Source organism: Centruroides vittatus, unplaced genomic scaffold (assembly GCF_030686945.1).
Source record: "Centruroides vittatus isolate TY-2023 unplaced genomic scaffold, ASM3068694v2 contig_480, whole genome shotgun sequence".
In the NCBI taxonomy this organism is placed as follows: domain Eukaryota; kingdom Metazoa; phylum Arthropoda; class Arachnida; order Scorpiones; family Buthidae; genus Centruroides; species Centruroides vittatus.
The window spans coordinates 317,824-342,226 of record NW_027122270.1 but is presented as its reverse complement, the minus strand read 5'-3'; the positions used below and the strand labels follow the sequence as shown (position 1 = coordinate 342,226).

The 24,403-nt window shown below is 28.9% G+C and overlaps 1 protein-coding gene across 2 annotated transcripts in view; it reads right to left on the bottom strand.

The window, feature by feature from the left end:
* LOC136977857 (transcriptional adapter 2-beta-like) overlaps positions 1–24,403 on the bottom strand; it is a 57,030-nt gene that overhangs the window by 2,480 nt on the left and 30,147 nt on the right. The window contains exons 11-15 of one of the 2 annotated variants that reach the window (XR_010881134.1): positions 23,734–23,805; positions 20,099–20,163; positions 6,775–6,840; positions 475–512; positions 21–107 (exon numbers count right to left, since the gene is read on the bottom strand). Coding sequence is in view for 1 of the 2 variants with exons in the window: in XM_067273444.1 (XP_067129545.1) it covers positions 21–107; positions 475–512; positions 6,775–6,824; positions 20,099–20,163; positions 23,734–23,805 (312 nt within the window). In the remaining variant the exon portion in view is untranslated. The remainder of the gene's footprint in view (positions 1–20; positions 108–474; positions 513–6,774; positions 6,841–20,098; positions 20,164–23,733; positions 23,806–24,403) is intronic. The other variant, XM_067273444.1, reaches the window with a different exon arrangement.

The window sequence follows — 24,403 nt, the reverse complement described above, 5'->3', positions numbered from 1 at the left end:
TAAAGAAAAATTATACTCACTTTTTACATTTTCCATAACAATCTTACATAACTGGACAAGGCCGAAACAGCGACCAACAAGAATACTTTCTATAGTGTCATCTTTTTCTAACAAACACAAAGAATATCATAAGTATTTTCTAATATCTTGAACTGCTTAATATTTTAAAATCAAATAAAAATCTATAAAATTTACATTATAGAGAATTGTATCTATAAATAATTTTAATTGTTAAATTTAAGGGGGAAAAAAATCATTTAGAAGGAAAAAATAAGTTAATTTATCTACAAAAAGTCTTAATGATGTAACTGATGATGTGTTTGTTAAGTTTAAAGATCATAGATTTATATTTTTCCATACACTGTTCCTTTTACAGATCTTGTGAAAGTATTTTATTAAATTATCTAATAATTAATATTACCAACAAATTTATAATAATAATAATAATAATAATAATAATAATTTTATACCTACTTTGCTTTTCTGCTGAAATAGTGTTTCCTTTTTCGTCTCTAAAAATAGAAAATAAAATATATTTTGAGTAACTGCAATAAAAGTTGATTTTTTCTTGTTATAAATTAAATATCTTATAAGTTTAAATTATGTAAATTAAATATTAATTTGTTATCCGTGTCATTTAATTTGTGAGGTGATTTATGTAGTTTATTCTCATGACTTGCCAGGAAGTTGAGAGCATCACCAATATACTTATAAATTGTAATAATTGAACTTTAACAGTTAACAGATAAGTTTGGAATTGAGAACAATATCAAAATATTGCAATATACTATTTGTTTGCATTAAGAAAGTGCATAAACATATATCAAATACACACCCAATAATGTGCACTAATAATCAGTTAATTGAAAATCTTTGAAAAAAAGAGTGATTTTAAACAGTTTCAAAACATTTTAATAAATTCTATTTTCTAAAGTATTTGTAAGTGAAATTTTAAAAATAAACTATCCTAAAAATTATCCTAATCCTAAAAATAAAATAAACTGTGTTTACATGAAGAAACAGCATATAAAATTGTACAAAATCACATGTATGTACAGTACATACTTTATTAGGCTACTCTATTACATGGGGTGTGTTTCAGGATAAAGTACCACACAAATTTATACATCATGTTTAACAAATTCTGTTAATTTTGACTTCTTGAATATAGCTAATTTTTTATTTTAGCCAATCTGATGGAATTCTTTCCAATTATTAAATTCAGAGACTCTCACAAGACTTTACAATACCAAATTGAAATATTTAGTAATTTATATTATGTTTTAATTTATCAATAACCAGATATTCCACTATTTTATTATACAAACTGTCTCAAAAATTATTCTGAGAATGAATTACTTTATAAGAAATTCAAATTCATAAAAGGCAGTGTATCTATAAAATTCAATAAAGCTGAATCTAACAATAGCCATTCCAATAATGTTCGCATAACTGATATTAAACAATCACCACCTTTTAAAATAAAATAGAAAAAAGGAGCAACACGGATATTGAAATGAATACAAAACTAAAAATGTAAAACAAAATTTAAGAAAACAGTACACTATAATACATTATTGACGATGCTGGATTGTGTTAGCAGTAGTGATGTAACGAATAGTATATTTGGCCTCAGCCGAATACCGAATATTCGGCTAGGAGCGTGGCCGAATACCGAATATTCGGCCAGGAGTGTGGCTGAATGGCCGAATATTCGGCCAAACTATTCAGCTTGATTAACGCACGTACGAAAATTGGCGCGCAAACCGCATTATGGCAAGGATCGCGCACTCTGCTCTCTATTGGACCGCTGTCACTACGATTTTTTCTTCCAGTAGGTCTAAATTATTTGAATGTAATTAGTATGTATTAAAATATTAAAATGTATACATATATACATATTAAAATGTATTTAGATGTAAGTTATAACTTATAAGTTATTCTATTTGCAATCGATCTTTTTAACGCTAAAATTTTGTTTTTACTATGTATTTGTAGACTGAATAGTGCCCTAAGGATATACTTTAGTGGGGACATATGGTCTAGTTTCTGCCCAGTTGTGGAACAGTTCAAATATATTATTGGGGGTTTTCTATTTGTGAAGTTTTGTGATATTTTAATGCTATTGTTTTTGTCAATATTTTTAAAATTAACATGATTTCAAATGTTATCTTTTGTATATAATGAAAAATGCTCCTTCTTTGCTTTATATATAAAATAAATTATATATTAGTTACTCATCTTCTAGAAATAGATATCGTATTTAATGAAAGAATTATATAAGTTTCAATAAAACGTTTCGTAAATCATTTTAAAATATCGTAAAAAATATAAAAATATACACGAATACGAATATAATATAATTAACTAAACAATAATATTAATGCCCGATACATTCTAACCTACACGCCATCAATGCCATAAGATATCGGGCTAGATAAAGGCTATATTATTTAATTACGAAATAATTTAATACTAGAGTTAGATGCTATTTCTTATTAACTTTAATAATTATAGTTTAATTTTCAGCATTAATAAAAGTTACCAAAATGATTAATTTACTGTGTTTTTGTTATTTCTTACTCCTGTTTTTAGGTATTCGGTATTCGGCCGAATAGTGACTAAATATTCGGTATTCGGCCGAATAGTGATTTAAATATTCGGTATTCGGCCGAATAGTGAAAACTAGGCCGAATACCGGGTAGTAACCGAATATTCGTTACATCACTAGTTTGCAGCAGAAAACGAAAGCACGGGTCTTTTCTCAGCATAAGTTTGAGATTAAAGCTGTTTCATGAAAAACTTTGTTCTGTAATTTTAAAGTTTAGAGAAAATTTAAATTATAACAAAATAAATCTTATTCGGTTCCTCAAAATCAAATATAGATTTTAAAGTAATAGTTCTAATAGTATTTTTTACACCTTCTGTCATTGAGAAATGTTTATTAAATAAAACACTACTGTTTTCAACCTAATTCAATAGAACATCTTCAGATGTAACTGAATTTAAATGTATTTGCAAAAATTTAACATTTTAATGATGGAACATCCAAACATTTTACATTTAAATTTGAAACAAAAATATTAGATAAATTAACAAATAAATAATAAAATAAAATATATTAAATAAAATAAAACAATAACGATATAAATAATATAATAAAATACATAAAAAAAAAAAAAGCATCCAAGTATACGGGTAGGTGCATCCCTGGCATTAATACAACCATCCTTTAAATTACTTTTATAGATTTCAATTTTTTCTTTGTTCATTGCTAATGATGGGGAATGCATGGCCCTGAGGATAATTGCTTCATTCCATTTAACTATAGAGTCCTCTATTTGTGCCATACTGGACAAAACTCTGTTGCAATGTCTTTTATTAATGCCATACTTGTTCTCCGTAAGTCTAATAGCTAAATTCTTTCTTGTGATCTCAATATAGTCTTTAATTCCTAATTGCTGATTTTCACATGGAATTCTATATACTCCCACTTTATCTTTTTTAAGCATCTCTTTATCATTTCTCAGAATACTATATAAATTAGGAGCTCTTTTGAAAACTATTTTGGAGTGTTTTTTGTCTGACACTCGTTTCATGTTCTTACTACAAGTGAACTTGGCAACTTTAAATTGATTTGTTTGGGTTCTTTTTTTGCCTCCTTCATATCTTCTAATTAGTCCTTCTATTGTACTCTTTTTTATATCTCAAGTTTGAAGCTGTTTTGTTGATTCTATTAATTTCCTTGATCCTGTCTAGTATATTAGAGCAATATAAATACGCTCTTCTAACGAGTGCACAAAAAAGCAAACAGTTTGTAGCCGTATGGGTCGTCCGAGTTAGCCAGAATGTATAGTGGACTATGTGTTGGTTTTACATAGATACCCGTTGTTATACAATCTCCTTTCAACTGGATGTCTATAACTAAAAAAATGTATCCAAAAAAGTATAGCAGTTAGTGGTCTCAAAAAGTATGACAAAGGTGCACCTTATAATTGCGAATATATGGTAATAACCAATCTAAAACTTCCAAAAATTTAATGTAGTGGTAAAAAAAGACACAAAACATCAATGAAAAGGTGATACGTATAAAAATAGTGATTGTGAATTAGTTTCTTTTTCAATAATTAACAGTTGTTTTTGGAGTTTAAGTCATATTTATGAAATTATTGTACAAAACCCTATTATCATACATTGTACAGAGCCTGAAATAATCATACAGATGGCAACTGAGACAACATGCTAACTTTTATTAGTGTTACCAGGCTTTAAGAGGAAACATCACCAATAAAGTACAGTATTTTGTAAAGCAGTAGACAAAAAGTAGCCAAAAATCACAATAAAAACTGGTTAGCTGTAGTCAAAAGGGTTTAACTGTTAAATTTGGCATGCTTTTATTGCTGTACATGAAAATCAATGTTTCAATCTAGTGCCCTCTATTATGAGTAAAACGAGTAACAAGGGGATAACATTTTTCTTTCAGCTAAAATTCAGAACAACCATTTTGGGAAAATGAACAATGCAGGAATGAAGAATATGGGAAAAATTAACATTACATGTATCCTTACATGGGTCCTTATTTGGGACTGGAGAAAACAACCGATAGATGTGGAAAAACCATTGATATGAGAATGATAGATTGAAAATCCACTGTAATTTGGAAAGAAATTATCAGTATAAGTATAAATTCGTATACTTTTTTCTATGGTATCATTGCTAGCTCTGAGTGAGAGAGAGTGAGTGTGTATGTGTGTACTGTATATATTATATTAAAGCCTGTGAATTGGATAATGCTAAGATTAACTTAACTTTATCCAAGTCACAAGCAGATACAAAATGCTTTTGGTATTAAAAGTTGTATTGTATATTAAAGAACAATGTTTCACAAATATTTTTTTTGGTAATACTTTTTTAAACAGAAATTTTGTATGACTCCTAATTACTGTATTTTTTTTAAAAATTTATTGGTTCTAATTATACAATAGTAATACAGCATGAGACTTGGTTCACCTTTTTGTTTTTATTTTATATTTTATTATTTAAAAAATTTTTCATTCAACTTCTTTGAGATTACAGCCTGTATTTATTGCATACAACTGCTGTTCAGAATGTACAAAATTATATGCAAAATGACTAGTACTGGTAAGTGTGACAAGAATACCTCCTGAATGTTCATGATATGTTTTATTAATAACAACAGTACAATGTTATTTATAAAGTTGATGAAATGTTAAAATGTAGGCTGAAAATCATTGAATTGCAATGTAAAAACAATAACAAAGAAAATATGTCCAAAACAAAAGATACTATTAATTTTAATAATCAAATGTATATAAAGAAAAAGAAAGGATGGCATCAGTTTCTGACAATAAAATGACTTAAAACAGACATATTAATATATAGAATATAAAAGCTAGGGATTGATGAAAGTATGGCATTACATTAGAGATAAGGATATTCTAAAAACATGATAAACATATTTGTTTTTTTGATGCATAAGTGGTGATAAAACATAAATTAACTGATTTCTGTAACTGGACAAACTTCATAAAAAATTTTTGTTTCAAGCATAAAATACACCAAACTCATGATTATGCATGCTAATTTGTGCATGGGTGTGCTTGGAAAACCAAAAACCATGGATAATCCAAAATAGCCCTCTAAACTGTAAAAAAATTATTTAGAAGTTTTAAATAAACTACAGTATATATACAGCTCAACTCTGTTATAACACAATGCAAGTGAGTCCCAAGTTTCATAAGTCAAATGTATAATGTAGATTTCTTCTATTTTCAAAAATATCACGTAAAAACTTATATTTTACATTTTACATATAATTCTTACATTTTTTTCAAAGTAATGTATTTTAATTTTAGGACTAATAAAATATTTTGTTTCAAATCTGCTGTTTATAGTGCCAACTTTACCTACTGTAAAATAACCGACTTCACTTCCATCTCAGAATTGACAGTTGAAAGGAGGAAAGAAAAGCTGAATGTTGCTTATGATACTTTATCATTTTACAGTAATTCTAATATGTTGACAATATACAAAAGAAGAATAACCTCAACCATGAACTATATGTATACATGTATGTATGGGTACATACAGGGTGGGCCAGTGAAAACGAAACGGCAGAGTGTTCGTGTTCGTCCAAGCAAAGTGCTCGGACAGGTCGATTTTACTCTCGAGGGGACATCTTTTGCAATAAAGTTTTTGCGATTCTGAATACAACAGACAACAAAAAATTTTAAAAACTCATTTATTTTGTATTAACTAAACAAACATTTCTTTCGAAAAAAATGTTTGTTTAGTTAATATTCAGAATCGCAAAAACTTTATTGCAAAAGATGTCCCCTCGAGAGTAAAATCGACCTGTCCGAGCGCTTTGCTTGGACGAACACGAACACTCTGCCGTTTCGTTTTCGCTGGCCCACCCTGTATATACAGTATATATATTTTATAAAGTGATGTTAAAAATAATATAATTTATAAAATAAATTACAGTTTGTAAGTTGAATAAAAATGCATGTAAATAAAAAAATTAATAAATAAACATTATATGGTTATTTAGTTTTAATCAGAGAAAAATGCAAAACATATGAAATATCAAACATTTGTATCATCAATAATTAATTCATGACAATTAAAAATCTACTTATTTAAAACAGTAAAAATTAGTTTATTTGACTTTCATGACAAACTTTAGGTGAAAAACTTGTATATTAAAAACCATATCTAAATACATACATTAAAAAAATAATTTTTACTTACTCTCTTTCTTTTGACTCCATTAACAACTTTCTGAGAACGAAGAAACCGACCTGAGTAAAGAGAAAACTGATAAAATTTAAGCTGGTTGTTGTTTTGTCACATATAATAAATAAATAATTATATAAATAAATATCTTAAATTTATAATTAATTAATTTGAATATAGCATATTTTAAGAAAAAAAAATATATATGTATATATATTGTTCAATGAAACGTAAAGCTTTAACTGGCATTTTATATAACTTATCCTATTTTATTCTATAATTTAGGTCAGTGATTCTCAACCACTGTGCCATGGCACTTTAGTGTGCCGCGAGATTTTTGAAGTGTGCCACCACTGCGAATGTATGGTACACTTTGAAGTGTGCCATACATAAGCGACATCAGACAAGTAGTTTAACCAGTTCTACCTTCCTAGGGCATATTTGGAAATTGTAACCGGTGTTACCAGTAACTGCCAATAGTTACCAAGGCGTTTAAAAAATGTGACCTAAATAACCAACTGCGTTTAAAAATCACTGTTATGATGTTATAGGTTGTCCTGCGGTACTTACCAAAGTAACCGTGTGTGCTGCCAAATTTTTAAATTATTAAAAGTGTACCATGACAAAAAAAGGTTGAGAATCACTGATTTAGGTATTTCAATTAAATATTTTTTTAAAATTTATATTTAAAATATTAAAAATAATAAATATATAAATGGCGTTTATAAAATTATTTAACAATTTTCATAAATCTGTGGGTGCATGCAAGAACCTGATACATGGCTTACAGCTTTTGTATTCTGCCACTACAAGTGATAATTTGATAGAAGTTTTTGTTTGGTATCATGAAACACAAAGAATCTCTTGTAAAATCCAGTAAATATATGAAATAGCTTAATACTGCATAATAGCTTTATTGAATATAGTGCATTTAAAAATCAGCATATGCCCATACAAGAACCTGATATGTTACAATAATCACTGTCACTGCTGTACTCACTATCTGAAAAATGTTATATTTCACTACAATCATCATTATCAGCCTTTGCAAAGTTAACTTTCAATGCTTTCTCAGAGTGTTCTATACTGCTTGGAAATATTCATAATTTGCATGGTACTGAGTAGGGACATAGGCCATAAGTTCCCAAATGTCTTGCAGTTTAGCCAATGCAAGCCTTTGTGTCATTCATCATATAGTAATGGAAGAAGACATTGGAGATTCTATTGTTGGTTTTCCTCTTTTGATACTGTTGGCTGCTTTTATATGCTGTGCTTTCTGAAAATGCATAAGCATTCATGTACATTTTCCTGAAAACTAGGAAACTAAAGACAGGTTTCATTATTCACACAAAGGATTATTTACTTCTCAGCATTTGACAACTTGGAACCATCGTTTCAGGATATACATGTAATAGTGTGCCTCCTTTTTTTCTCCTTTCTCCTTCTGTAAATGCATTACTGGACTACAACTGTGACTTTGGTGTCACAGTTGTAGTCCAGTAATGCATGACCTGAATAAAGAAACTTATGCTCAACTTCTTCCACTAGCTGTACATTGTGCACAATATGGTACCATACAGCCACAATATTTTTTATTATTCTGGCCTCTGCACAAATCCAACCATGCAACAAGTTTGTGTCATTTTTCCCAAGAGAAGTTATCCTTATAAGTAGCTAAGAACACAAGATCACAGTTCCTGTGAACCTCTGCCTGCACAGGTGCTTATGATATAGCATGTTCTTGCCATGAATTTTACATCCAGAAAAGTTGATTACACAGTCTACGGACAACTCTCATCATTAATGTTGCATTGTTGATTTCAGGCAAGCTTTACCAATATGTGGCATCCATAATAGACCCTTAGCTCTTTTTTGTTTTTAAATATTACATATCAGCTTCTTGCATGTACCCACAGAAATATTAATTTCATAAAATTTTATATCATTTTTAAATTTTATTCATTTAGTGCCAAGAAATAAAAATCTTAATTACACTACAATTTAAATAACTCATGTATTAGTCTAATTCTAATCTTATGCATTAACTATTCAATACATCTGAGTGCTTGTCATACATGTAGTTAGCATTTATACATATAAATGGTATCTTTTATTCGGTGTTTATTGTAACTGAAAACTGCATTACATGTTTTTATTAACTGTAATACCATAAATTAAATAAATTTAAATAATAGTAAAAGTGCAGTGAACTATAGAAAGAACAGAACCTACATAATAACAGAAATTGAAAAAAAAATTTATTATTATTTTAAAAAATTTTCAAAAAATAACAGTATATGTCATGGAATATAAGAATGAAATAAAAACTTTCTTTTAAATGTTAACCATATATTAAGATTAAATGCACTAAAAGCACAAGTATCACAGACTATTTCAGCCGTTAACCTGTAATTCAATATCTTTTTTACTTTTGTTTCTTTTCTTTATCTGCACACCGTAATCGGTTCAGAGTATGTGATTAACTATATCCAGGTGTGGTGAGTGGTTGTTTATCTTTTTTACTTTATTCTAATTTACTCTAAGGACTTAACATTTGGTTTTAAAATAAAACTTTCCGATTTTGTCTTGTTTAAGTTTTTTTGGATTGTTTGCTTATTTCCTACACCGGCGGTTCCCAAAGTGTGAAACACGGCACCCTGAGGCACCACGAAATGTTATAAAATTTTTATAATTTTACTTAATTAAAAAAATATTGGCTATTTCACTATTTTGCAAATTGTACTTGTTAGAATTTGACATAGGGCACCTTGGGAAAATCTGGATTTAGCAAGGGTGCTGAGAATCAAAAAAGTTTGGGAACCACTGTCCTAAACTATGAAACTTCTGTTTTTAAGTTTTCTTACTCTTTGTTTTCAGAAAAATATTTTTTCAACATTCTAATACAATAAATTATAATATATTACAATTAATAATTTTGTTTTTACTTGTAGTTTTTTTATATTTATTTAAATTAAGAGAACTTTGCCTTGGCCCTTGAACTTGCCCAACTTCCCATTCATTTTGCCCACTTGTTCCCAACATACACTATTCATGAGAAAAATTTCATAATGATCTGAAGCACCTGAGGTCAACTCCTACTTGCTTTGCTCCCCCTCATTTTGCTGAACTTTCTACAGTGTGAGCAGCCCAACATGTTATACCTTGCTTGCTTAATCCAATCCCCACTCAACCCCTGCTTGAACTGATTCCATTCAGGCTAACCTTCACTTCTCTCACTTATTCAAAAACTTCATGACAATTCATTGCTTTCTAGTGCTACTGTTTCTACTTTGTTTTCTTCATGATAGAAAAAGTGGTGTTATGATTTTATTTTATATAGGCCTATGTACAGTATAGTAGATATGTAATGAATTTAATTGAAAATATACAAAAATTTTTCAATATTTTCAAGATTTTTTCACATATTCCATATCTTAACAATTTATCTTTCTTAGTTTTTGTTGACTTTCCATCTTGTAAGAACCAAGAAAACTTTTTCTGTGCCATTATGGATTTGGCCAAATCCACAATAGGGAAGGCTAGGTGATGAGGGGTGGGACCCAACATAACCAGACCAAACGGTCCATATAAAATTCTTGGAACTGCCTGCTCAAATTTAATCCTAGGTTCTCAGAGTGGTATACTGATGTCGTAACTACCTTAGCTGAATTTATTTGTGGTCGAATGGCCAACAGTCACAATCCAAATTATATAAATTCACTAAAATTACAACAGATTTACTACTTAAGTTAAATTTTCATAAATGTTAATATCAAATTCAATTGAATTTAATTTTAATTTAAAATCTTTGACACTATTTAATGGATGAAATTTTGTATCAGCTCAAATTAAAATAAAGTATTCATTTGCTTTCTATGTAGAAAGTTTTCAAATTAATAAATCACATTTGAAAACTTTTTCCAAATTTTCTTGATTAAATAGGTAAATAGGACATTTTGTTTTCATTTTATAAACATTATTTTCGTATATTTTTCATGTCTATTATAAAAACAAATATTAACGTCAATATATATTTTAAAACATTATAATGCCAAATCACATTTTGGTCTAATTGAACTAATCATGCTATACATGTAAACACAGTAGGCTAGAATATAGTTTCAAGAATTTCCTAAAAATGCCAGTAGATAGTATAGCCATAGAGCTTTGTATTGCCCCGAACAATTCCGGAAGTTTCTGGCAACAAGACAGTGTCTAGCGTCAGTCATTAGAGACAGTGCCACACAGGCAGGCCACAGATTTAGTTGAATAATGAATCGGAAGATTTGTTGGCCAACACGGACATGGATTCTGATTATCAATTGCCATGTACTGATGTTTCGACCATGGAGAGTGAAACTGAAGTTAGTGTTGCTTTGCATTATCTTTATCCTAAAATATGACTGTCAGCAAGCAGTCACTTCTTTTTCACAAGTAAAATTAATTTTCTATTGTAATTGAAGTAATTGCAATTGTTTTGCACAGAAATGAATTAGTTTTCTTGTTTAAGTTAATATTAAGTGTGTAAACAAAACAAATCTGGCTTAGAACTATTTTTCCCATATTTACAAAACCAAACTACTGACTTTTCCTCAACACTAATATTTAAGGTCTACATCTGACATTCTTAAATGTGAAGGTAGTTATAAGGCTCAGACACATACTCGCTAAATACTTTTACTTTCTCAGCTGTGTACATAAGTATTGGAATCGTGTCAAATTTGATCCTCCAAGTTTTTTGCAAATCTCATATTTCAGGATGGATTAATGAAATTTGGCTTGGTAGCTTGTAAGGAAAACTGATGGCATTAACCAAAATTTAATAACATCAGTTTTTTGTACCAGTACATACTCTGATTTACCACCATATTCCTTTAGCACATCTTTCACATTTAATCTGACATTTAGTACCTTAACATTCCCAAGCATGCCTTGTTTTCTGTCAAAAGTTTTCCAGATAAAGAAAAACCTCTTTTCAGATCCACACTTAAAGAAGCCTGAATCTCAATGACCTCTAGTGACAAAGATATTTCATATTTCAAAAAAAAAAAAAAAAATGATTTCCAATAAATAGCTAAAGGAGCAATTTTATTCTGTGTAGTAACTTTCTCAAGGGGAAGAGTCTTTATACACTCAATGTCTACACAACTACACTTTCTGAAACTGGAAGAAAACAGATTCAAAGTGTAGTTGTGTAGCAGTTCTTCTGGTTTCAGAAGAGAACCTGTGTGAAAAACCATTTTAAGGAATATTGCTGTTGATGCAAGCACTAAGGCAATGTCTTCTCAAGATGGTGTTTGCATTCTGAAATGAAGTGTCATTATATATGTTATGGACAAAGTGATTAATACGGGCATTATGAATAACGACCAACAAAATCAGGCATTGTAATAAATTTCAATAATTTATCAAATTGACCAGTCATTATGAATACTGTTATCATCTAGTCAGGCAAAGTGATGATAATACATTGAGGAGTGATCATCTGACATAGGCTAGCCAATCAGCACTCGCATTTGAGGTGTATGTGTATTGCATTTAGTACTGAATTTGGCGGCGGTTGTGACTGTTTGTGCTCTTGATGGATTCCTCCTGGAGAGGAGCCACTGGCAGACCGCCAATTGTTTAATGTCATTAGTTATTTATTCACAGTAGTTCTTGAACACATGTATCAATATCTAGTGATATTAAACAATCGGCAGCCTGCTGGCGGCTCCCCTCCAGGAGGAATCTGTCAAGAGCACAAACAGTTTCGACCCCCGCCATGATGATGCAATAAGTAAAATTTAATTAATATAGTTAATAGTACTTATTTTTAAAAGATTACGTGTTCTTTTTAAAATACTTTGAAATAATTCACAAAAAATAAATATTTCTAAATGAAATAAGTGGAGTTTTTTAATCAAATTAACTAACTATTAATTTGATTAGGAATTAGATTAATTAATTAATCTATTCCTAATTTTTGTAGTATGGTATAAATAAAACTATATATATATCTTGGAGAGATGTGCTGATACAAAAATATTGGGAGGTATGTCCTCTTTACGTCTTATAGATCAGTGCCCATGTATGACAAAGATAACTTATATATATTCACAGCAATCTGCATTTAGAAATTTCAAGTTATGAGATACAATATTATGTTTCTAGATGCCATAGCCCAAATGGTATCTGTGAAAATGCAACTGCTTCAAGCATGACACCACTATAAATGATGATTTTTCTGAATGTTTTGTCTGATGTTTTTTCTTCTATTTCAACAATACTGCATATTTTAATCTGCATTCTTATATTAAATGTTCCCTTAATTGTTGAGACAAAAATAGTAACAAAAAGTAACCTAATATTGAAAATATGGAAGAAAAAGTAACAAATAGTTGGAAAAATAAGACTTGATGCTCTGCACTTGTGAAAAATATGTACTTACTATTTCTTCATTACCATTTCATAAATATGATGCCAAAAAAATTGATTTGGTCTTTGTGTTATTTTATTCAATGACTCATCAGAACAAATTATATCACTATAAGTCTTTACATTGTCAACTAGGAAACTTTGAAAATAGTAAGCAAAGTCATAATTAATTGTGTATGATGATTTGTTACTAACTAATTGATATTAGTTTGCAATAGAACTATCTCATAGCACTCTCTTAAAGAGCCATTAATTGCTTTCAATGAATTCAGACATTTTCTTTTTAATGGCATTGAGAGTCCACAAAAATATCTACATGCATATCAGCTTGCCTCTCATAATTTTTTGATGAAAACCTTTAACATTCTTGAACTTTTAAGCATGAAGCACTGCTGGGATTACCGTTATCAGCTGAAGCAGGCCCCAGTTTAGTCAAAAAACATTGCTGTGACTTTTTGTTGTGTAAATTTAATTAATGTGACTTGCACCAGCAGCATGTGTATCAAGAGCATGCTTGCCAACATTACTTAGTGAAAATTACTTTTGAAAAATGTGAAACAAGTGTTCAAAAACCAGAAGACTTTTGTACACTTATTTCACATTCATCAACCATCCAGAAAATTCAGGGTGCAGCCCTTTATCAAACCACCATAAATTAAATTTAGTTTGTTTTGGTAGCATATTTTTTTCACTAGAATCTGAAAAGTTATGAAGCATTTCTTTTTGATTGAACTATTATTTCGTAACTCAACATTAAATTCTGATATTTTCCTTAACCTAATCATTAAATTTTTATTTACACTTTGAATCATTGATGTTAGTATATCACACTAGCAATATCTCTTACTACAATAAAAGAAGCATAAAATTAAGATATAAAGATGACAACAAAAAATTAAAATTAATTTTTGAGCATGTTTGCAAATACTAACTGATGATTATAGAAGCAGCAGTGAATGATGTCATCGGTAACAGCAGATACTGATACATTTTGAGTGCAAGAATAAACTTTCAATTAGGATTAGTGTACTAGCAAAAAGTTGACAATGATAAATTAATTGATATATATCTGTATTAATTAACAAGACAATTTCCTTAAAGTTTCAGTGAAAATATATAATTTTATACTTGCAAAAAAAGACAATAATTAGGGACTTAAAATTACAACCCTCATTCACCATCTGTTAGATGCCATCTTTGATTATTATGCAACCAAGCTTCCAAAGTGATAAGTTTGGCAGTCATCAGTGGATTACCAGAAAATTTTTGGTAATGTTTTTGAATGGTGTCCAGTGACTTATCAGTGTCACCAGTCAGCATTTCTGAACCTACACTTCATTAATGTTGACCTACTTAATTAACCTACACTATGTTTGAAAATACTCACTGACAATATAGATGATAAGTTTTAATCAAATTGCTTTGAAAATTAAAATTATACATTTTAGAGAAATTTTGTGGAAATGTTTGTGAGAATACAGTGATATTTTAAGTTAATTCCTCGTTGCTACCAAGTCATGAGCTTGTGAGAGGTCACAATCTTGTTAACAATAGAGAGTTTGAGGCTGAAGTTCTCAACGCAAAAATGTGTACGTTGGACATTCATTGCCGCTTTCCTGTAAGCCTAGAAGTTTGACCATGGCGTTTGGAAAGTCAATGGAATCATGCTCGACATTCCAAACACCATTGTCAAACTTCTAGGCTTACAGGAAAGTGGCACTGAACATCCGACATACACATTTTTGCATTGAAAACGTCGGCCGCAAACTCTAATGACTTCTTCCGAGCTCAAAAATTTGTGAGCTGGGAAGAAGTCATTGTTAACATTAACCAGAAGTTTAACCTTGTGCTCAAAAATGTATTGATACCTTCTATTATCAATAATGTCATTCACCACTACTGTTGCACTTGCCATTTTTTCCAAACATACCCAAGTTTCAGCAGTCAAGACAGTCGCATAGAATCGACTGAGAACTCACTCTACTCTTTTCCACCACCTCTAAGTGCCATTTTGTCTTCCCACCATACACAATAATATATGAGATCAGCACACTTGGTGCCAGTTAGATAACTGCAGTGAAGTAAGTTCCAAACAAATCCTGATTTTTTTATCAATTTCCCTACAATTCCTGACCAAACTGACAAGATCCTAAAATTCCAGACATTTTAGGTGTGGTTTAACCTAATGATAGTTAACTAAGCTAAAAATGTTTGTTAATATTAATATAAAAATTAAATGCTGGAAATTAATGGTTTAGTTTTTCAAGATAATTTTTCTGTTATAAATTTTGATGTTCTTTATGCACAATATAATTTTTTACAACAGAATTTTTACTGAATGCATATAAATGTATAAATGGTCTAAAAATAATTAGTATGAGCATTATGTTATTGCTTTAACTTTAAAATTTCAAAAAATTGTAAAATAAAAAGTATCACCAAACTCAATCACATTAAGCACTTTATTCTCAGAACTTTATATCATTGCCTATATTTAGTCTTCATTATCTTAACTATATTTACATAACTGATTAAATGATTACTTTTTTTTATAGATTATTAGGCACTATGAACACCAAAAATACATACTGCCACTTTTTATTAATAGAATGGCATTGCGTTGTTCTATAATAATGCCAAGTAGACAATTGCAAATCCCATGGTAATTGAAATTCATTTAGAATTGATACATTAAACAATTTTACATACCGTATTTTTCGGCGTATAAGACGACTGGGCATATAAGACGACCCCCGACTTTTACAGTTAAAATATAGAGTTTTGGATATACTCGCCCTATAAGATGACCACAGACTTTTGAGAAGATTTTCCTGGGTTAAAAAGTCATCTTATACGTCGGAAAATACGGTAAGAAAAGTTCTAAATACGTTTAAAAATAAGACTTGTGAAGGAAAAAGTCAATCAGTTATTTCTTATATCTACTATTTCTTCTGAAAATTCAATTCTGAGAATTTTGTTGTATCAAAACACATTTTTTTATTTTTTCCCAAATTTATTATTATTATTGCTAATCATAATGTTTTCATGGAAATTTTTAAATGAGGAGTTTTATAAAGACAAATTAATTAGAACCTTCAGCACAAAATGAAATTTATAGGAAATTTAAATAAGAATCAACTAATGAGAAAATTTTTAATACTTTTGAGAAAAAAGAATTGAGGATAAAGCGTCAGTATAAAGAAAATTCCTACAGTCCAAAATTTTCTGGTATATTAGAATTAACAAAGAGAGAATAGAAAGCAATTTGCTTATTGTTACTGTAATTAGAAAAAATATCTTCATAGAAATTGCAGAAAAATATTGAATAGGAAAAAATGAAACAGTTATAAGATATAGATGATTCTGTATCATATATATATTTAGTACAAACTGAACAACAAAATAAATTTTTACTGTCAAAACAATCTTATAATAATGATGCTAATAATAATGTTATAGATACTGGAGATGCGATAATACTTGTATGCATTATATCAATTCATATTGGAAAGGTAATAATCATTTGTTGTCAAAATACAAAGTGATTTAAAAATACACTTGAAGTTTTTCGTGAAAAAATTGACAGGGTTCCTATCCAAATTTTTCTTTTAAGTTTCACGACTTTTTCTGACTCTCCCTGACTAACTTTGCACCAAAAAACCTGTCTTCTTCCCATTTCTATTTTTAGCCAGTCTTTATTTAATAACTATGGTCAAAATTTGTCATCTGAGAGAGTATTTGAACAAATTCTTTGGTTTTCATTTTAAAATATTTCATACATAATTAACTGTTTCAAAATATTAAAGATGGGACGTTGTGTTGCCATAAGTTTGGTTATGGACAACATCGTCGGCTATTTAGAGGTAAATATAATAGATGTCCTATTTAATGGGTCTGGGGATTATAAAAATGTCTGTTATGTAGAGGTGTCTACTATTTGGGAGTGTCCATTAATGGAGGTTTCACTATATATAACTGACAATTTATTAGTTTGCATTTATTAATTTTCTCATAACTAAATTTTTAAAGAATTAGTAAATATGTATATCAACAATTTAGATATTTAGAAAAAATCTTTGATATAGTAACTGCTGATTTTTTTATATTTTATAAATTTGTTAAATTACACCTAATTCTGTTTTTACACGATAGATTGGCTCCCAGAAATTACATGTAAAAAAAATTACATTGTATATATGGAAAATTAGGAGATTGGTTCAAACCTAAGAAATAAACAAAAATAATGAAATAAACCATATGAAAAATCTTGTTAACATCTTTTTTGTGCATATTATCAAATTTTATTTCATATACATTGCACATAAATAAAAATGAATTATAGGAACATAAATTTCATTTGAAAAACAAAAAACAAAGGATTAATGAACATAAAAACTGGGTAGAATATGTAATGTGAGTTATACATAAGTTTTTATTTGCTGTCACTTTCTGACAATGAATGCATATGTTTGTGCATGATTGCAATATCACTGCTATCACCAAAAATGTTTTGGTTTTATCATGTTCTTTATCCACAGGTGAAGTTCTTTCTGTGAATTCCTGAACAATGTTAGCAGTAACATCCTGTAGTGGTGATGTTACAGTGGTTTTCTGAACGAATTCAGTTATTCTATATCACACGAACAGCTGGGTTTGTATTGTGGCTAGACTTTTATATATTTCTCTATAAGACGACATTAACAATTTCAGATCATGTTGAAACTTTAAAGCTCATTCCTCATTAAAATCATATTTGACAAATTATTACTTTTTTAAATTATGTTTAATCAAAATTGTTTAAAAAAAGTTTGTGTAAAAACAGAATTAGGTGGTTTACATGAAAATTTAGAAATAAGATAAATTATTTCTAAATTTTGCATTTTCTTTTAAGTTATTCAGTTGCTTAATTATTCTTTCTAAAAGTAACTTCTAAAAATAATAATAATAATTCTTTTTCAATTTTAATCACAAAAAAATTCCTACAAATAAATATAATCACTAGTTCACTGGTAGAACTAGAGACTAGAATATAAAGTTAACAATAATTAAAAGCATTGATCTCAAAGTCTTGAATTACAAGAAGTGTTTTCTTTGTAACATTTCATTGATTATACACACTTTATTTCTTTGTTTAGGCAGCAGTCAGCCAAGAGGGTTAAGGTGCTAGCTAGGGTCTGTGAATGAATAATGAATCTGAGTGAGCAACTTCCCAAGAATTTTTCACAGGCGGTCTATCTCGGATATGTTGGGTTCCATTCCTCACCACTAAGTTGCTCAAATTCTGAGCCTAACTGAACCCACAATGGGTACAAGAAAAGGCCTTAGCAGGGGTCGCTCTGAAAAATTTTTAAAATATCACCACCATTTCACCAGTTTTAAATTTTTTTCACCAAAAGTTTCACTGACTAATTAATGCAGGTGCTGGTAGCATTATCAGTTTGGTGTCTGGAAAGCAAAATGAGAAGTGGGTCCTATTATTTGGATGGCAAGATGTTTGTGTTTAGGGTCACGTGCTCACCAAGTTTCGTTCGAACTGAAAAGCTGAAAGTCTGGCAATCTCCTTGTTAGCAATAGGAATCAGTTTTTAATAAATAATTCTGAATAACACATTTGATCACAATGTTTAAACAGTATTTCATAGGTTCTGTCATGTTAAAATTTTTGATTTAGTCTATTCAAAAAACATCAAAATGAAAAAAGTCATCCCAAAAAATTCCCTACAATTTCTTTCAGTCAACAAAAAAATCCCAATCTGGAAACACTGAGCAGTATTACACAAAACTGCTTTTGATTCTTGATGTCACTTCCTACTTTTCTTCCCAGCCTTGCCATGTGACATCATGAAGTTGCTAGATGTGTGGTGAACGGGGCTACTGTTATACAAAAGCTCAACATGTTGCTGTTTTTCGTGAAGTGTGATTGGTGATTCAATTTCAAACTGAATGTTGAAACAAACAGACTAAGATTTTATCACCACTTGAAGTATTACATTTTTATCACAACTTTAATAAAAACATCGCCAAGTGGCAATTTTGGCACTATGCAGTATGTTCCCTGCCTTAGTGTCCACAGAGTGGAAAGTGTTAAAAATTAAATATTTCTTTTATGAATAGTAATATTAGTTTATGTAATCTAACAAACTAATACAGAAATTACTTTAAATATATTCTGAGAATAACATTATTCAACTAAATAAAACTTTTGTATTTTCTAAATTTATGAAAACTATTTCTCCATAAACCTCTCTTCATACAACAACATACATAGTGTACTTGAGGTGTTATTTTATTAGACTAATTTGCCAAATGCACAATAAATAAGATACTGTATAAAACTTTATTTTGAAGATTGGTGGTGGGGTAATTTGAAAAATATAAACTTTCTAATATTTGTCTACAAATAACTTTATACACACAAAAAAGAGATGCAACTTTTGTTTAAACTTTTTTCAACATCTCTCACCAATTGGCAATTATTCCACAAAAACAAGAAATCAACATTTTTTCAAGGAGTGATTTTCCTCCTCAAACCATAATATGTGTTATGAATAAACTACTCTATTGCACACAATGTATCAGATTTTTCTGAATTTCTAGGTTTCTTAATCTCCCTTGTGAGAGCTTGATTTAGTCATTGACACACTTAGCAAGTTTAATTTTGATAGTTTATATCTAAAGCCTTAATTTTATATATGGAATGTTTCTGGGATTTTAATAAACCTGTATTAAAATTCTAGTTATAAACTACATAAAGGAAAAACAAATGGTAATTTTTCCACTATATGTACAGTACATTAAATATTTAACTTTATAGAGACTTTATTAAACAAATACAACTAGTATTTTAAGATTTTGTAATCATCAAAAAATTTATATTAATAACAACTAAAGTTTTAAAATCTTAAAATAAATAAAATACTTACTGCTACTTTGCCATTTTCTTTTCTTTTTTCCTTTTTATACCTTGCCATTTCAAATTCAGCACATTCTAAAAAAAATAAAAATTATAACTAAACTTACATAAATAAATATTTATGAAAAATTTATTATATAATTGGTAATAAAAATAATAATAAATTAGCAAAATAATGTTGTCAATACTAAAAGTCAAAACTAATTATATGTTTAATATTAATATATATATATATATATATATACACACACAGCACATATAAAATTTATTTATCAATTTGGAATACTCATTTTGATATAGAGGTATTCATTTAACATTTCCTAGTAAAACATCTTTTTTGGCATTTTAATACCTAAACTTCATAACACTTGTGTAACTCTTAATTAAACACTTTTTTAACTGATGTTTACATAAAAAGTTTTTAATTCTAATATACAAATTAGATACTTTGATATATGTTAGCAATTTGTAAAATGAAAAGCAATTTACAAGTGAGAAATTAGAAATAATTAGACAATTAAAATTAAAAAAATGTATAAAGACAGATTTACAATTATAAGTATATCCACTATTCCAAAGAGAATTTTGACAAAAAGTAACAATTTCCATCCCAGAAAATGTATGGAAAAATTTAAATGCATTTCAGCTAGAGACAAGAGAGAATTAGATTAGGATTAAGTGGAGAAAAATATCTAAACATATTTCTAAAATTTGTAATACTGAAATTTTAAAAGATACTAAGCTTCATAGATAAAACCATGTTGAATTTCATTTTTTCACTACCAAAAAGTATATGGCTGATACCTGAATATGTAAATGCAAGATTGCAGTGGGAATGTCAGCACATATCATACACAAATGAATGTGGTTGACAGTGATTAACATTAGGACTGAGGCATAAACTTATACTTGCACCAGCTCTACACACATCAGGCCTCTTTGAAAAAGGTTTGACAGAGTATCAGAATTTTCCAGCACAAAGCAGAACAATATTGTCAGCATGTCACTGAAGCATACAATTCAGAACTACTAAGATGCCTCAAAAGAACAAACAACAGAGGCGAGAAAAAACAACCTTGCTCTCAAGGAATTTCCAAAAAGGGAAATCACTACACTACAATGGTAAAGCATAAAGTCAACCTAGCAAACAAGAACAGGACTGACACCAAACCCAAGTGCAATGTATTTATTAACCTCAAAAGATGTTATATCAAAGCATCATCAATGTCAAGAAAAAGCAGCTAATGTAATTTCCTTCATATCCAGAGCTTTCACAGTTTGGAAAATCAAATTGTGTAAAACTGTTTCACAAGTTATGCCAAATTGATAAGCAAACTGAAGGGAATGGAGAGGAATAACCATTGACAGTTTATAAAGGTATGAAAAATTTTAGCATCTCAGCAGTCAGTTTATGAAACCCTTTGAAAATTAATTAATGCACATACATTCTTCTACTTCTGTTCAGATGTGTCATCTTTGTTTATGACAACTGATTTCAATAAATATAAAATTATTTTTAGAATTGCAGTATATATATAATACATTCATGACTTATGTGGAGACTATTTCTGAAATGTGCATGTTTTCAGGAATGCAAATCTTTGTTTAAGCTTAGTTCGTACACTGAGTGAAGTGCTGACAAAAACAAAAAGCAGAGCAAATATTACATCAATAATAATGATGATGATCAGATAAATTTTTCTTCTTCTGCAAATCACTCTGATATTCCAACTTGATAACCATTTTTTTATTTACTAGTCAAAAAAATATTTGCCACCACTATAAAGGAGTGATTTCTGAAGATAAGAAAGTTGTGTTTTAATTTCACTTTACAAATATACTTTCTAATTATATTCCTGTAATTGCTATATTTCTTTTTGATACTTTCTTTACAACAAATATGAAAATTAAGCATCAAAAACATTTTGCTCTTATTAGATGTAAAATGTTATTGTCCCAATAACATTTGCCATCATTTGGTTATGACAGTTGCTCATTTCATTGTTCTTGTTTTGCGAGATGAAAGTGAAGATCAAATTCACTAACAAGGAGAGGTTCAATGTTCAAATTTCCAATACCATTGAAACTTGGTGAGCATGTAGCCCTTAACACAAACAGCTCCTTGTCCAATAATAGGACCCACTTCTCAAGTGTTTCCAAAAGTAAAGCTTGTGAAAACTGAGATATAAGCAATTAAAATATTGTGATGTCATTTCCTGTTTAGTGAAAACATTGTCTCCATACCTTTAACTCTTTCATGTCATTAAATAAAATTTTTGTTTCTTCATATTTTATAATGGTACTGTTATATCTGAAGTGTAACAAACATGAGAGCAGGAGAAAATGGCCATAACATTAGCAAGTAAAAAAACAAAACTACAACTATGCTACCCTATTTTCATAACAGACTTGTCTTTTTCATCCAAGTGCAGCAATGTCTGAAGATTATTCAGTCATGGTGATACAGTGTATGTATTTTTAATTAAAGTTGTTTCAACTCTTCACACCCACTTTAATTTGTTTTATAAGATTTAAACATAAAAAATAATAACAGTAATAATAATGCTAATGATACGATACAATAATAAAATAATTTTGCTTCAAACCTAAATTGTGTCACTCCAATGCCAAATGTCTTGTCCAATTGGCTATTACTACTCCAAGGAAATGCAAAACTTCCAAAGTGTTATAAGCTAAATACTCAATTTTCAAAAGCTTATTTTTTGGAAACACCTGAGGAATGAGTCCTATTATTTGGACAAGAAGTTGTTTGTGTTATGGCCTACATGCTCACCAAGTTTCATGTGAATCAGAGATTCAAATGTCTGACCCCTTCTTTGTAAGTGAAAGTAAAACATTTTTCATTTTCAAACTAACTTTGTAATTTACATACATCTTCATTTACAACATAGTCAATCTGCACAGTTTAATACAAATTAGCTTATTCAATAAATTAAAATTACTACAGAAGTTTTATTGGATATATTTGTATTAAAAGATACTCATAAGTATCAAATATCTAGGTAACTAATTTTCAAGTGGCATGGCTTTGTACCTAATATCTGGATACAAAATAGATTAGAATCAGTTATTGATAAGATGTAAATGATTGTTCCCTTCCAGAAACTGAAAAAATTTGTTTCAATTAATTACTAGTAAAAATTTCATGATCAGTTAACAAAATTCATGACTTGCAATTTTTCACAACCAGTGAATTGCATAACTTTACTTTTATAATATACTTATTTAGTTTTGAATTTGTAGTCTTTACACATAATTGCAATTTACATAAAACAATTTTATACAGATAAATTTATTATTAATTTCATTATCGAAATTTTTGAGACATAGCACACAGTGCTTTTAGCAGTGGAGAAATTATGCATTACTGATCATGTAAACTAATTTAAAAATTTTTTTTTTAAATTTTCTAATTAAGTTGCTAATGTAACAACTTTTACAGAAAGCATTCACATAAAATCAATTGCATATAGCTATTTAATACAAAAAAACATAGCATTATTATTTTATTTCAGTATTTGGTATAGAGGAAACTATAATTTATTTATATATATTTAATTTAAAAATTAAATTTTGTTTCATTATATTAAAATTTATCTAATTATGAATATTCTTAACAAATACCTTGTAATTTTGTCAGACCAGTTTTTCTATATTTGAAAAGCTCTTTTATTTTAAGACGTAATTCTTTTTCCCCTAAAATTTACAAAAAAACAAAAACAATTAACATCAAGCTATTTATATTTCATAAATTTATTATTATTAAATTCATAACAAAAAACTATTTCAGTGTTCTCCCATAAAAATTTTTAGGCTGTTGATTTGCAATTGGCTGCTATAGCAAACTTCCTTAGCTGTATTGAATAACAAAGCAATACTAAAAGTATTGCTTTGTTATTAAATGCAATAGCTCAATAGCATACTAGTCCATAATTCAGTTATCCTTAAAAAATAAATAAATAAACTAAAACATATTATTTAATAGTTGGAAAAAATAGTAAGCTTATCAATCACCCAGCTAAAAGTAAATTGGGGAGAACATTGCTACCTCTATCTGTTCAGATCAATAAAAATTAGGAATTACAGTAGAGCGTCGATAAGTGGAACGTCGGTAAGTGGAATGGCCGGAAAGTGGAACGATTTTCAGTCGGACTGTGTCGTGCTGAATCGAATGTTTTTGATACTAAATTTACTTCTAAAGTATAATTTTCATGTTTTTTATATTCTTTAATATATTTATTTTGTTTGTACAAAATGCAGTAATAATTTTTAACGATATGATAGCCTTGATGAT